Genomic DNA, 16,512 nt, shown 5'->3' with positions numbered 1-16,512 from the left:
GGTATAAGAGACATTAACCCTTAACACTCTGTTTATGACAGTAATACAGAAGCTATATTCCTGCAAAATTCCAAGTTCTTATCTGCTACTTATACACTGGAGCTCCTTTAACGAGAAGTGCAGTATTTTTTCACTTGTAAAGCTTCAAAATAGCCAAACCATTTTGGTTACATTTTTTCAAAAGGATTCAGACTTGAGAGAACACTACCAAATTTCAGCCAGAAAGGTAAAAAATTAAAAAAGTATGTCACTGAAGATGACCCTTAAAGTTTGCACAAATATTTTCCTTTTATCTGTTAATATTGCTAAACTTAGGTATCTTAACTGTATCTTTATCTTATAGCCTTTTGTAAATACAAAGAAATGTCTGAGTTTTTACAATCAGTGTATGGTATTGATACTTTTTGTTTACTAGCTTTTTAAAAGAATGAACATCACATGGGACTCATAGACTTTAAGGTCAGAAAGGACCATTATTCTCTTCTAGTCTGACCTGCACAACGCAGGCTGCAGAATCTCACGCATCCATTCTTGTAACAAACCTCTGACCTATGTCTGAGCTATTGAAGTCCTCAACTTGTGGTTTAAAGACTTCAAGGTTCACAGAGTCCTCCAGCAAGTGACCCGTGCCCTATGCTGCAGAGGAAGGCAAAAAAACCCTAGTCCCAGATTTGGATCTTAGCATCCAAAATATGGGGGTTAGCATGAAAACCTCCAAGCTTAGTTACCAGCTTGAACCTGGTAAAGCTGCCACCACCCAAAAAATTAGAGTGTTTTGGGGCACTCTGGTCCCCCCAAAAACCTTCTCTGGGGACCCCAAGACCCAAATCCCTTGAGTCTCACAACAAAGGAGAATAAACCATTTCCCTTCCCCCCTCCAGGTGTTCCCTCCCTATTTCCAGTCCTGGAAACAGAAGTGCTTCCCTTTTCAACCAGAGGGAATGCAAAGTCAGGCTAGTAAATCTAACATACACAGATTTCCCCCTGACTTCTTCCTCCCACCAATTCCCTGGTGAGCACAGACTCAATTCCCTGGAGTTCCCCACTAAAGAAAAACTCCAACAGGTCTTAAAAGAAAGCTTTATGTAAAAAGAAAGAAAAAATACATAAAAATGGTCTCTCTGTATTAAGGTGACAAATACAGGGTCAGTTGCTTAAAAGAAATATGAATAAACAGCTTTATTAAAAAAGAATACAATTCAAAACACTCCAGCAAGTACACCATGTAAATACAAAAAAAACATATAAATCACTATTTGATCTTTTGTACTTACAACTGGGAAACAGAAGATTAGAAAGCAAGAGACAGAAATCTTCTCATAGCCGAGAGAGAGACAGGCAGAACCCTAGAACAAAGAACTCAGACACAAACTTCCCTCCACCCAGATTTGAAAAAGTCTTGTTTCCTGATTGGTCCTCTGGTCAGGTGTTTCAGGTTACTTCTTTCCAGGTGAAAGAGACATTAACCCTTAGCTATCTGTTTATGACACTCCGCCAATCTGCCCTGGAGGAAAATTCCTTCCTGACCCCAAATATGGTGATCAGCTAAACCCTGAGCATGTGGGCAAGACTCACCAGCCAGACACCCTATATAGTGTCCCATCAGAGGCCATTGGACATATTTACCGCTAATAGTTAAAGATCAATTAATTGCCAAAATTAGGCTATCCCATCATACCATCCCTTCCATAAATTTATCAAGCTTAGTCTTGAAGCCAAATATATCTTTTGCCTCCACTGCTCCCCTTGGAAGGCTGTTCCAGAACTTCACTCCTCTGATTGTTAGAAACTTTCATCTAATTCCAAGTCTAAACTTCCCGATGGCCAGTTTATATCCATTTGTTCTTGTGTCCACACTGATACTGAGCTTAAATAATACCTCTCCCTCCCTGGTATTTATTCCTCTGATATACTTAGAGAGAGCAGTCATATCTCCCTTCAGCCTTCTTTTGGTTAGGCTAAACAAGCCAAGCTCATTGAGTCTCTTTTCATAAGACAGGTTTTCCATTCCTTGGATCATCCTAGTAGCCTTCTCTGTACCTGTTCCAGTTTGAATTCATCCTTCTTAAACGTGGGAGACCAGAACTGTACACAGTATTCCAGATGAGGTTTCACCAGTGCCTTGTATAACGGCACTAACACCTCCTTATCTCTACTGGAAATACTTCACCTGATGCATCCCAAGACCGCATTCGCTTTTTTCACAACCATATCACATTGGCGGCTCATAGTCATCCTGTGATCAACCGATACTCCGAGGTCCTTCTCCTCCTCTGTTACTTCCAAGTGATACATCCCCAGTTTATAACAAAAATTCTTATTAATCCCTAAATGCATGACCTTGCACTTTTCACTGTTAAATTTCATCCTATTACTATTACTCCAGTTTACAAGGTCATCCAGATCTACCTGTAGGATATCCTGGTCCCTCTCTGTATTGGCAGTACCTCCCAGCTTCGTGTTATCCACAAACTTTATTAGCACATTCCCACTTTTTGTGCCAAAGTCAGTAATAAAAAGATTAGATAACGCAGCGTATGTTGACTTAAGTTTCTAGTGTAGACCAGGCCTAAATTGACTCTGGTGGTTTGATTGTGCAGAGTAAAAACCTATTTGCTTGTTTTGTTTGTTGTGTTTGCCAGATTTCTGGAATGACCATGGATTTAAATTACTTTTCAGTCACTGCCCATGAGTGAAACAGGACTTAACCATATTTTGATTCCTGCAGCTAACAACCAAACTGAGATTGGAGCTTTCTCAGTATGTGATTGAAAGTATAGGAAGTGGCTCAGAAGGCAAAGCATGTCTGGAAGTCAGTGTAGGTTCCAAAATCTAGTTATCTAGGAACTGATGTGTCCTTGGAAGAATCCGCAGACCTAGAGATCACACCTTGAAAACTTGCAACTTAATTCAGTGATTCAGTGATGGGGGTCAGTGGAGGGCATGTATAAATGAAGAGAACATTAAAACAGACTGAATAAGCACATTAGGGTATTTTTCTGCTCATGTGATCAGTGAAATATTCAATTATACCTCTACCCTGCTGTAACATGACCCGATATAACATGAATTTGGATATAACGCAGTAAAGCAGTGCTCTGGGGGGTAAGGGGGGGGCGCTGCACACTCTGGTGGATCAAAGCAAGTTTGCTATAACGCGGTTTCACCTATAACGCGGTAAGATTTTTTTTGGCTCCTGAGGACAGTGTTGTATTGAGGTAGAGATGTATAAATTTTCAGCATTAGCCTACAAACTCCTTTTCACAGCTAGGCGATCATATACAAGCTTGTTCTCAGGCAGAAGTGGACAAGGCAGCTCTTCATTTGGCAATTCCATTATATAACATATAAACATAAAGTAAACAAAACTGTATTAATTTAAACTATTTGTCAAAATCCTGTTCAAATACATGTAAAAATATGCATGCGCAAGCACGCACACACGTCATTTCTCCAAATGAAATCAATAGGAATGATCTGATCCTCTGACTTCCAGATGCTGGGACTAAATGACGAGGGGATGGTTCACTTGATAATTGCTCTGTTCTGTTCATTCCAGCTGAAACACCTGGCATTGGCCACTGTTGGAAGACGGGATACTGGGCTAGATGGACCATTGATCTGACCTGGTGTGGGCCATTCTTATGCTGTTACAATTTTCTTCTTTCCAAGTATACTTTAAAACTGCAAAAAAAACTGAGACCCAGAGATATTTCACAGCTAATATTTATTTTGAATTTTAATGTATTTATCATGAGTGTACTGCTGAAATAGCTGCAGAGATCTACTAGTAGCATTTTAAAGTGGAGATGTGGTACATAACATCTTCAAATATCATTTTGGGAGACTGTGTCCCCTCACCTCTTTGCAATTATGAAGTTCCAGAAAGTTGAATTCAGGCACCCTTCTTTATTCAATTGGTGAACTTCTGAATTTTGTGAAACCAGCAGGGAGTCTGTGATCTATCTCCTTTTCATCAAAAAAAAATGGAATAGATTTCCTTGCCTTCCTAGTGACTGGATCGGTAGGTACCTGGATAGTTGAAACCCAAGAGTATCAGAACCAGTCAGAATAAGAGAAAGGTAGTGTTCGGCAGGGTAAGTAGCTTGAGTAACTGACAGTACATAACTTTCCTCTTTTCTGAAGGTGTCTGCTGGACTGTCATGTTCAGGATTGTTGGTATTCTTACTAGACATGTTACTCTAGAATTCCCAAATACTAAGAGTGACCACAAATTCAACCTTTCAGATGTAGACTTCCTCACAGTCACCTATGCCTTTACTTGAAGGCTTTGCCTAGTATAGCTTGTTGTACCTGAGACTTACCTTGAAGGCATCTCAGAAGCTTTAATCAGTATAGATTGTGGTTATCCACCGTTTTTAGTAGCTCAGATGGCAAGAACACACACATCTGTGCCCCCAAATGACCGTGGCTGTCATTTCCCTTATAGATGAAAGTCAAGGTTACCTATATGTGCTGAAATGATCTCTTCCTTCTGCTCCATCATGACACTTGCATCCATCTGGAACACTGTCCAAAGGATGGAAGTGAATTCAAACCAGTGACAGGAAATTCTCTCCCTTCACAAGTACCTCTGAAACCAAGTGTGGTATAGAATACTTTGTTTTAAAAGTATTCACAGGGTTTCACTCTTAGGAGGCTGGGTGGTGCTTTCCTTGTCCTTCAACTTCAAAGCAATATGATGAGATGGGATCACTGTGCATATGATTCCCTTATTGGGGGAAATACCACTTTTATTCTAAGTCGTGTAAAATGCACTCATGATGCTGAGCTCTTTTACAAATGTTTATATAGCAATAATACACATTCCTTATGTAAGTTTTGGTATAAAAATAACTAGAGTTTTCCTTTCAAATGTTCCAATAGCAAATGGGAGCAAACAGGTGGTACTAGAAAGAAAGTTGTGGCTCTCTGATTTTAACTCACTGGTTCATATACTTGTCAGGAATTACTATATTTAGGCTCAGAAGGATTGAATTTTATTGGTAAATGTCAGTTTCACTATACACTCATGTATTGTTGAAAATATATTTCTACTGATAATTAAAATTTACATATAGGCAAAGAAGGAAAATTTCTACTTGAGAACGTATTAGAGTTCGACTTAAGGCTATTTACTTTCTATATTTTGATATATGATGTTGACAATTTGTGTTTTAATGGTTATAAAGCTCTAACTTCTTGAATCTCAACGTCTACTGGCATTAAATAATTGTCTGACCCCTCTATAATTTCCATAAGTATGAGAATGTAATTAATAAAATGGAAAGAAGTTCTCAAAACCCATAATATTTATGCAACTGTGAATATTTAAATAAATAAAAATAGAAAAAACACATAACACTCAATATTGATATCTGATGAATTTGTAAAAAAATATATATATATATTAAATTCTGCCAAGCCTAACTATGTTGGAAGTTTGTACCTCTGGACTTCTACAGGTGAGAGAGACTTGCAGAAAAGCATTTAAACTTGCTTTTCCGTGTAAAAAGACTTGCCTATATTACTTTCTCTCTTTTGTGCTGTTGTTTCTAATCTAAGATGCCCTTTCTGAATCTGTTTTTTGGAACCGTGATTTTTCTTTTAAACTGGTCATTTTTTGAACAAGGCATTCCTTGTGAAAGTCAAACTTATCAAGCATTAATAATGTGGGAATAACTTCACTTGCCACTTGGCTTTCAAGAGATGTGATGTTTCTCTATTCCTATCATATCCACAGAGATGGCTGTCAAATCAGAGTTGACTCTGCCTATTGAGCATCTTGGAATCTTTTTTGACGTACATTTACGTGTAAACCTGAAGACCATAAATAGTCTCTGAGAGTTAGTGCTTGCTACTCAGCCAAGCAAGGCTGAGTGTCTCTTAGTGCTTTGGTACACATTTTTAACTTATTTTTCTTGAGTAGACCAAGATCTATAAAACAAGGCTTGGAGGATGTTTGAACCAGAATGAAATTGATTTTGTTTGTGTACTTGAATTTGTTTATTTCAGAAACATCAGAAAAATCTTGTTAATCAATAGCTGGGTATATTTCGAGAATCAATTCTCTAGTCAGTTGTTTTTTTGGGTTTTTTTGGTTCCAGTAAGGCTGAAGTCAGTTTTTTCACTGGAGTTGTTGGGTTGTTGTGGCATGCAGTTTCAGCTGCTCAAGGAACTTTGAGATGCTTAATTTTTCCCCCACTGTTTTTCAGAGAAGGGTATTGTCATGATGCATCTACAATAATGTTGTAATTTATAATAGTGGCAAAGACATCTGACATGCAAAGGCTGTTTTTTGTCATCTTGTGTATTGTCCCAGGGAGTACACATTTTAATCTGTTAAATAGGATTGTAAAATCTTCAGTGCTGGAACTTTCCTTTTAAGTATTGTCGAAAGTACTGAGTAAGATTATGGCACTTATTGTGCTGAGTCTTATTGCAGTAGCTGCACCTTTGTGGTCTATTCTTTCTTTTGTTTGTTTCCCCTCAATTTTATTTTCTGTATATATATTGGGTTGTCCTCTACCCTTCTCTCCTTTTGTTTCCATCCTCCACTTGGTCTTCACATCTCTTCATTTTGATTATGGCAAGGATTTTTCATGCTATTCCAAGCATTTTCCCATTTTCCCATTCAGGTACCAGCATTTCACAGTCTTCTCTCTAGTGTCATTCATTACCATATGGACAGCAGACCGTTGTGGAGAGAATTGCTGTGTGGCCTTATCTGGGTCACTGAACACAGAATGGCTGTCATATACTGATGCTTGATTGCAGATTTAACTCTGGAGAGGTCTCTGTTTACCTTGTAGGAATCTGATGTGTCTGTTAGAAAGGCAGGCACATTTCATGATGCAAACACTGATGGGGAACTTAGGCACATGTTTAGTGGTTTGTTCAAGGTTGCACAGAGTGTCAGACATACCCCCAACTAGTCCAATTCCTGGCTAAGGGGCTGTGAAAGCGATATAAATTAAGGTGCGTGGGCTTTGAACAACACATAGCAGGATTGCAGGAGAGGGCGCAATGGGTGTTATTTTTCTGAAATGAGGCTCAATTTTCAAAAGAAAATGCCATTATAGAACTGTGACTTTGGTAGAAAGCAAGGTTAGGGCTGTCATGGGGGAGAGGAAGAGGAAGATGTAGAGCAGTGGTTTTCAAACTTTTTTTCTGGTGAACCAGTTGAAGAAAATTGTTGATGCCCATGACCCAATGGAGCTGGGGATGAGAGGTTTGGAGTGTGGGAAGGGGCTCAGGGCTGTGGGTGCAGGCTTTGGGGTAGAGCTGGGGATGAGGGATTGGGGTACAGGAAGGGGCTCTGGGTTTGGGAGGGTCAGGGCTGGGGCAGGGGATTGGAGTGTGGAAGTAGAGTCAGGGCTCTGGGCTGGGGGTGCAGGCTCTGGGGTGGAGCCGTGGATGAGGAGTTTGGGGTGCAGGAGGGGGCTCAGGGCTGGGGCAGATGGTTGGGGTTTGTGAAAGTGTCAAGGCTCTGGACTGGGGATGCAGGATTTGGGTTGGGGCTGGGGATGAGATGTTAGGGGTGCAGGAAAGGGGCTCTGGGTTTGAGGGGGGTCAGGGCCTGGGGCAGGGGACTGGGGCACAGGCTTACGTCCGGCAATTCCCGGTCAGTGGTGCTGCCGGAGTGCAGAGACAAGCTTTCCCGCCTGTCCTGGCACCGCACCTCACTGCACCAGAAGGTCCCGTCTCCTAGGCGTAGGCACACAAGCGGCTCCATGCGACTCTCGCCTGCAGGCACCGCCCCCATCACTCCACCAGCTCCCATTAGCTGGTTCCTGGCCAATGGGAGTGTGGAGCTGGTGCTCAGTGTGGGGGCAGCACACGGAGCCTTGTGGCCCCCCGGCCTAGGAGCCGGACCTGCTGCTGGCTGCTTCCGGGGTGCAGCACAGTGTCAGAACAGTTAGAGACTACTAGTTTTTACTGGCCGGCTACCAGGGTCCCTGGGTGCTGAGCAAGGCGACCCAGTGCCCAGTACTGGGTTGTGACCTGAACTTTGAAAACCACTTGTGTAGAGTGTTGCTGTTAAACTATCACCCAGAAGAGACTGCATTTGTTGGTGAGAGATATGCATGTGTGTATAATAAATTCCATATCGTAGGTTCTTTGGGGTAGGGACTATCACTTTCTACTAGCACAATATGGCCCTAGCCTACTTAGCCTCTAGGTACTAGTGAATATAAGTATTAAAGAATATATTTAGAGAACTTGTAATCGAAGTCCAAGACAATAGCATTGTGCTCTCTAAGAAGCTAGAGGATTTTGAGTTTCAGCTCTACAATTATTCCACATAAATCTGGAAAGTAATTCTAGTAAGTGTCAGAGGGGGGAAGTAGGTGCATGGTGGAAATGTTTTGACTGTGGCAGTCCTATGTTTAATAAATCTGCCAAGTTTGTATCAATGAGGTTAAATTCAGGAGGGATCTTTTTAATGGAGGTGACTATTGTGAACACTTGTTATGAGGTGATTAAACTGAAAGGAATGTTTACTGCCAGGTATTAAATTCTTGATAGTAATCTGAAGTATGCGCATGTGTGTTTGGAGAGGATGAGGTGGCCTGCATTTTAATGCCAGAATAAGTAGGAATTTTGAAGGAGCTTAATCTCTGTAGAAAAATGTTTAAATCTCCTAATATTGATTTCTCCTATATTAGGATACTCTTTCTAAGTGTGAGTTTTAGGAAAGGTTTCTGCAATCACAAATACGTTGTTTCATGTGGATTGTCCATAACTTTATTCTCTATCTATTGGATACCCTATGGGCCTAATCATTAAACTAGGGCATTGGGGGTTAGGAGAACTGAATTCTACTTCAAATGCAACTCAGTTACAATCATCTTGTTCCTTCTGTTTCCTCCCATGTAAAATGGGGATAAAAATACCTACCTCTATAAAGTACTTGGCACTCAATGGTATACTTCATCAGAGGATCTCAAAATATGATGTGGCGAAGACCGGTCTACACTAAAAACTTGGCCAGCATAGCAATGTCAAGGTATGATTTATTTTTGGGAGGGGTGGGAGAATTAGGGGGAGACTTTATGCTGGTCAAAGCTGTAGTGTAGACATAGTTCCGCTGGCATAAAAATGGTTTTGCCAGTACAGCTTATTTAACTCAACAAGCCTATATAAACTGCCCTGGCAAAAGCACTTTTTAGCTTGCATAGCTGTGTCTACATTAGAAGAGTCTTTGTCACAGAGTTTACAATCTAGTATAACACCAGAGATGACAGATGGTTGGTAACAGGCAGGAGAGTACAAGGAAACAATGAGACAATATTGGTCACGATAGGCAGTGGTCTCAGTGCCCCAGTGGCTCAAATGTTAAGTTTTTTATAAGCATCAGTGAAAACAAGACTTTTTTGAGGGAATTAAAGGTGGATAATGAGGTAGCTTTGGGGATGATTATGGAGAGCTCCTCCCAAGTAGGAGGGTAGCTTGAAGGTACTTGTTTGAAAATATAATAAGGTGGCAATGGAGGCTGCCATCATGGGATGACTGGAGACATGAGACAACATCTTGGTAGTGAAAGAGAAATGATTGGGTGGGTGAGATAGGACATGAAGCTTGCATTTTAAGTGATAGAGGGTGCAAAGAGAGAGATGACATAGTCAAAGTGAAAGGTTAGGGAAAAGATCTTTGTAGCAGCGTTCTGAATGGATATTATGAGTGGGGCAAGATTATCAAGACAGAGAAGTGGATGTTGCAGTAACTGAGATGGTGAGAGCCTGGACAAGAATTTTAGCTGGGTGGATGGATAGGAAAGAGCACATCTTAGAATGTTATGCAGAGAAAAAATGGCAAAATTTAGATATATCCTGGATGAGAGGACCTCAAGTGAGGTTCAAGTTGAAGATGACAGCCAGGATATGGACCTGTGTGATGGGCAGGCTGTGGTGGTGTCTGTAGTGAGAAAGGAGGTAGTAGGGAGTGGTTGGGAGAACAACTGAGATGAAGGGCTCTGTTTTAGCCTTGTTGAGCTTGAGCTGACAGCCTAAATTCCCTGTAAGCTGTGCAACTGCACAGCAGGCTATCAAGGGCCGTCAGGTTGGGTGAGGTGCTTCTCCCTCAGTCCAGCCCAGCCCCACTGGAGCTGTTGCAGCTGGGGAGAGGCTCCTGTCCTGTCCTGGCCCAGCCCTGCCCCACCAGAGCAGTCGTGGAGAGACTTCCCCACCCCAGTCCAGCCCAGCCCCGCCCCACCAGAACTGCCGTGGGCGGGGAGAGGCGCCTCTCACCCAGCTGAGCCTCATTGGAGTTGCCGTAGCTGGGGAGAGGCGACTCTCACCCGGCCCTGATCTGCTGCAGCGAGCCTACATCTCGAACCCTTGCTCCCTAGCCTCACACCAGAGCCTGCCTCCCCAGCTGGAGCCCTCACCCCCTGCACCCCAACCCTCTGCCCCAGCCCTGAGCCCCCTCCTACACCGAAACCCCCTCATCCCCAGTCCTACCCCAGAGCCTTCATCTCCAGCCGGAGCCATCACCCCCCTATGCCCAGCCCTGAGCCCCCTTAATACAGATAGGTTGCAGAAAGATGCCCTGGCATCCTTATCTGGATAGACAAGCTGCCGGTGGGCTTGGTCTCCTGAAAAAAGGGTCTCAGCCTTTCTGGTTGAAAAACACTGAGAAGGACTTTGAGTAAGCAGCACCTTATTAGACAAGAGGGCATCTTGAAGTTGGCTCTAGAGTACATGTTATGATTTTATTTTATATGTAACCCTTAGTAAACAGAACTACTGGAATCAATTATTTGAATCTTGTTCTTTGTTAAATAAACTTATACTGTACTTGCTTTCTCTATAAACAAATCTAAGTGCTGTGTGTTAAGTGGAACAGTGATCTGGAGTGAAGCATATCTGTTAAGCTGTTGTGTACTGAGTTTTGGGAGCAAGAATCTAGTAGTCCTGTGAGTTTCTGATGGATAAGCGGCTGGACATCCAAGGGGAATGCCTGGAGGACTGGGTGGTTGGAGTGAATCTATCTGCAAAAGGACTATACAGTCTGCATAGTCGGAGAGGGGAGGGCTTGTGTTACCTGTGGCTGATGGAGTCAGGAGCTGACCCCGGCAGGCACTGACAAGGCTTCCTCACGCTAAGAGCGGGTGGTAGTGAGATGCCTCATAACTCTGGGTACTGCTGGGAAGCATCACACTTACAACTGCAGAAGTCAGTGGGAGCTGTGCTTGAACATATTAAAGTGATATCTAATAACGAGTACTCTGAAATATCAGGTCCTAAGCATCTCAAATTGAGCACCCACAATTAGTGGATACTTTTCATCTACGTGCCTCAGTTTGCCATTTGTAAAATGGAACTAATTCTATCCCCTCACTTCACCAAAAAAAACGTAATGTTTGTGAAGCATTCAGATACTGTAATGATGAGTGCCATAGATAAGTATATGGGGAAATCCATAATTGTCTTCAAAGTAGGATTTGACTAGTGTGCAGAAGAAAAGGCCTGAGCCATACATTGAATAATGAGAGTCAAACAAAATATTGAGTAGCTTCTTATTAACAGAGCACCATCCTGTGGTGCATTTACCCCTGGGCCCATGAGGTGATGGGTCTCAACCAGCAGAGACCACTCCACCTATAGGCCAACTAGTGGCCCACCCAACCAAGCTGCTGGGGGGGCTCTTACCCCTTCCTTAAGGGCTCCAAGGAGTAGGAAGCAATCCCCCACCCCTCTGTTGCTACTTCTTCCCCTGGCCCCCCAGTGCAAGTAAGATTGTGACTGAACGGCTTGGGGCTGCTCCTGATGGCACTGCCAGGGCTTCAGCCCACACCTACTGCTCCAGCCCTTGAGAGCCTCACTGCCTGGAAAGCCTCCTGCTGCCACTTTAGATTCGCTGTATGACCACTGCTTCAGCAGTGAGGAGTTCATCCAAAAAGGTGTGGGGGTTGACTGGGTTGGAATGAGTTGCTGGAGGCCAAGAAGAGTATATGGGCTTGGAGTGTGTGGATTGTGGGGGGCCGTATGGGGAATTCAGGCTGGTGTGCAGTGTGTGAGAACTTGAGTGGCAGGTATCCAGCTCTCCTTGTGGTTGAGCAGAGTGGCGGCAGGGGAAGGGTTGCAGGGAGCAGATGGGGAGCAGGACCCCTGCCCCAGGCAGTAGAGGGTAAGGTGGCTGCTGGGGAAGGGTTGTAGGGGGTGGCTGGGGACCCAGGTACCCACTCTGGAGAATGAGGAGGCTGGGAGAGGGGACCCGTCACCTCTTCTTGCACCAGGGCACTCTGGGGCCTTGTTATGCCACTGGCATCATCCATCCTGTGCACTGAATAAGGCAGGGGTCCTGGAGAACAAATAGTATGTGATCTTTTTATTAAAGAGTGTATCACAATGTGTTCACAAGGGGGGAAGAATTAAAGTTGTATAGACAACCTAAATTCTGATACTTCTGAACTTTTGAGTGTGATTTTGGCAACCTTAAGAGTGTTTTTTTTAGTGAGAGATTATTCACTTTAATGTACTCTATGTCTAATGATCTCTGTTCTGAGAAATTTTTAACCATTTTATTTATATACTAAATCTTATAACCAATTTTTCCATTTAGATTTTTAATTAAAAACAAAAGTGTGTGCATTTCATTTATGGAGTGTTCTTTGTTTTCAGAAACAAGATACTGGTCAGGTTTTGTTAGATATGGCCTATAACCACTTGGGTGTGACAGAGAAGGAATATTTTGGTTTACAACAAAATGAAGAGTCAGTAGATTCCCCTGTAAGTATAGTGTTACATTTTAAAAAATATATATTTTTAAAGTTCTTTTTAAAAAATTCATCTAATTTTTCATTTCATAGCGATGGCTCGAATCAAGCAAACCTATTAGAAAACAGCTTAAAGGTAAGATACTTTACATAAAAATCTAACTTTTTCTGGCCGAATTCCTCTTCTACCTATATCGTTGATTAGAAAAAACACAGTTCTGAACTTCACTTTTGGACATAAACAGTAGACTTTTTGGCAAAACTTTCCACAGTTCTTACTACTGATTAAGCTTCAGTAGTGGTAGCTGCTCCAGTGTAGATTAGACATTGTAGGTCACTGACATTACCACTCTGTCCTTTAGCCCTGGTCTGAGCAAAGTTAGACAACATAGTAATGAAAATAGTAGCTGTTCGGTGACTTCGGTACATTGCTGTTCCCACTGATGTCAGCAGTAGAGGGGAGGAATTTTTGACCAAAAGCCTGGTAAGTTATTGATGGGGTAAGAATGTAATGGTTTCAAATATGGTTTTTAAACCATTTCAGGTAAAGCTCTTAGACTGGCCAGAGTGGAGCAAAATTAGTTTATAGTGTTTGAACTCAGTCTTTAAAAAATATATATATATAAAAATTACAGGGCGTAATTGTTTTTAGCATGAACCATTTATAAACAACTTCTGGTAATAATTTTTTTCTCAGTGCAGATGATGTCAAAGCCATATAATCACTAGTGAAGTTGAAATATAAATTCTGTTTTTGATCTCGATTCTAGCTCATTTGATAGCTTGTGTGTGATTTTAAATAAGGTTAAAAGTTAGGTATGAACAACAATTGTTAAAGCTTTGCTACTGTTTGTTTTCCACAAGAGGAAATATAGAGGATTCTCTAAATTTTCCTGATATAACATTCTTGCTTGTCTTATGGGATACTTGCATTAGGTGTATTTTTCCTCTTTTTTAAGACTTTCCTCTTTTAATGCCGGAAGGAATGGAATGTACTTTTTTCCAACACAAATTGCTGTGTTAAAAATGGTACTGTTAAAAATATAAAAGAAGGTAACTGACTAGACCATGCTGATAACTGCTTCATGAACAAGATTGTTTTTCAAAGAAAGATATATTTGTGTGTTCTTGCTCTGAAAGTAGCAAAAGACTTAAGAATATAGTGGGAGTGCGGGAATAGTGAATAGATGTATTTCATGATTTCTTCCCATGTGGGAAAAAAAAAAAAAAAGAAAGTATATCAGATTTGTCATATTATATGGTTGTTTTCTGTTCTAGTTTTTTCTATACATTTTACAGAAATAAATCAGAAATACTGATTTTCATTTGTAAAACATTATAGGAGGTTTTCCCTGCACTATCCATTTTCGAGTAAGATTTTTTATACCTGATCCCAACACGCTGCAGCAGGAACAAACCAGGTAACTTTATTTTCAAAATTTACATCCATCAACTAAGAATTCGTAACAGTCTCTTTGCATTTTCTGATGTTAGACTGCAATTGTTTCTATATATTTATTCTAAAATCTGTTTAATGTAAAAGGTGTGGGGATTTGCTGTTTAAGTAAAGTGTTTAGTATTTATATAGTATGTTAGGTGTGTGTCATGTTATACAGCTGGTGATAGGGTACAGACTGAATAGTTCCTAGCACATAGAGCTCATTTTCAGAAGGTACAGGCATACAGTTTAATGTGACACAGTGTCACAGTTGACAAGTTAATTGCATCTCTGACTCCGCCTGATCTTTCGGAGTATACCCTGAGTGTAGACCTCTGGCCTCAAACTGTCACCTCTGTCTGGAGGTGGTGTCATTTGATTCTCCTATGCTCAGAGTGGGTCCTGGGTTGTAGTCCCCTGTGTATCACCTGTGATTTACCTCAGCAGGTCTGCTTATGTCCAGACCCTGCAATTCTGTATCCTCTAGGGCAGTAGTTATCAAACAGCCTTCTTAAAGCAAGGTTTGTATTTAGAATAGAAGCATTTCATATACAACATCTAAAAAAACAAACAATACAAAGACTATGCATATATCTAGTTTTCAAGTGTTTAACCATCTTCCACACAGGGCTTAGTATGACTAATTCCCTGTAGACTTTTCCACTGAGCCTCTCTGGGTATGTCTATGCAGCAGCTGGGAGGTGTAATTCCCAGCTTGGGTAGACAGACCTGTTCTAGCTCTGTTGGAACTAATATGCTAAAAAGAGCAGAAAAGCCACAGCAGCTCAGTCTGGCTGTCCAAATACAATCCTGTCTGATATCTTAGGTACATATTTCAGCAGCTTACCCAAGCAACTGTAGACATGCTGCCATTTTTAGTGTATTCCTGAACTGGGAATTTCATCTTCCAGCTACTGTCAACTTTCCTCCCTGTTAAAGCTTACTGACTGCTCCCTGGTCAGCCCCTGGCAACTCAGCCCTTTCCTAGGAATTGAGCCACTTTAAAACATTGTTTATTATAACTCTTTGATCTGATAACTCCTAGCTTTGGCAGAACAAGGTTTGGAACTGGTTATAGTCAAGAGACAGAATCCTTGAACCTAACAGCTTACCCCATTCTTTTAAGTGTGTGCTTCGGTGTTCTTATGCAGGAAGATCCGTCTCACCTTCAGATACAGACTCCCTTGATTTTGAGGCCTGTCGATGTAAAATAAACATGCTGTTACCCCCAGTACAAATTAGGTCAATACAGTCATGCAGGAAATTCTAATAACCAAATATGCAGTAACTTCCTCTCACTGATCCAGTTGCATACTTTGTTCGTAAAATTGTGACATCCCGGTATTCATAACATTATTACATATCAGCTCTGTTTGTGTCACACCAGGAAGGCACAACATATGCAGTGTGAGTAGCGTTGATATGAAAAACATGAATCATACTGGCCTTTAGCATACAAAAAAATCATAGCCTTTCATTATCAAAACAGCCAGTTTCATCAGGTAACTTATTGTACTTCTAAGGGACCGTATATGGCTTGTGTTACCATTTCAACAAGACTTTTGTAACTGAGTTCTAACTGAGAATACTAAGGTGTTCTGTTATGTGAAGAAACCATCTTATTAGAAATCAAGGAATGGGAAAGAGATACACATCCAAAAATCAAATACCCAACTTAAAATAGGGTATAGATTTGTCTGAAACAAATAGCTCTCCTCCAAAAGTGAGAAATGTTCAACTAATTCATTGCTGTTGCATACATCACTGACTCAGGGCCCCCCACATCACTGAACACAAGTACTGTATGTTTGTAACAAACAGAGGGCCTATTTCTGAATACACTGTCATGGAAGATCGAGATTTCCGCAATGGAGTGCTTGCAGGATGTGGCTCCTAGTGCTTGTTTACATGGGAAGTTAGAGCTTAGCAAGCCAGGATGTGATTTTATAGTGCACTAACTTGCTGTTCACTGATTCAGTGGTTCTCAATCAAGGGTACACAGCCCCCTGGGAGTCTGAAAGCTGTTTTAGAGTGTCCATGAGCTCTGAGCTGCCCCTGCCCCACAGACCTAAAGCCCCTATGGGGCAGAATCCTGGAGCCCCAAGCCCCTCCTTCTTCCCCATGGGGCAGAAGCCCCGGTGCCATGAGCCTCCCCCCCCCACGGCTGGAGCCCCAAGTCCCCCCATGGCTGAAGCTCAGAGACTGAGCCCCCCCTGGTAGGCCCTGGAATTTTTATAGTGTGTTAGGGTGGGCCTCAGAAAGAAAAACCTTGAGAACTCCTAGACTAACTGGCCCTAGGGACTCTGCCACTGCACACTAAAAACCTGCAGTTAAAGCAGTAAATGCTTCCAGG

The 16,512-nt window shown here is 41.8% G+C and overlaps 1 protein-coding gene across 3 annotated transcripts in view; it reads left to right on the top strand.

Moving 5' to 3' along the window:
• Positions 1–16,512, top strand: part of PTPN3 (protein tyrosine phosphatase non-receptor type 3) — a 372,274-nt gene that overhangs the window by 161,392 nt on the left and 194,370 nt on the right. For all 3 annotated transcript variants that reach the window (XM_030551500.1, XM_030551501.1, XM_030551499.1), the window contains exons 3-5: positions 12,627–12,734; positions 12,815–12,857; positions 14,064–14,142. In XM_030551500.1, the coding sequence (XP_030407360.1) occupies positions 12,627–12,734; positions 12,815–12,857; positions 14,064–14,142 (230 nt within the window). The remainder of the gene's footprint in view (positions 1–12,626; positions 12,735–12,814; positions 12,858–14,063; positions 14,143–16,512) is intronic.

This window comes from Gopherus evgoodei, chromosome 2, assembly GCF_007399415.2.
Source record: "Gopherus evgoodei ecotype Sinaloan lineage chromosome 2, rGopEvg1_v1.p, whole genome shotgun sequence".
Lineage (NCBI taxonomy): Eukaryota > Metazoa > Chordata > Testudines > Testudinidae > Gopherus > Gopherus evgoodei.
This window is presented reverse-complemented; position numbering and strand designations above follow the sequence as displayed.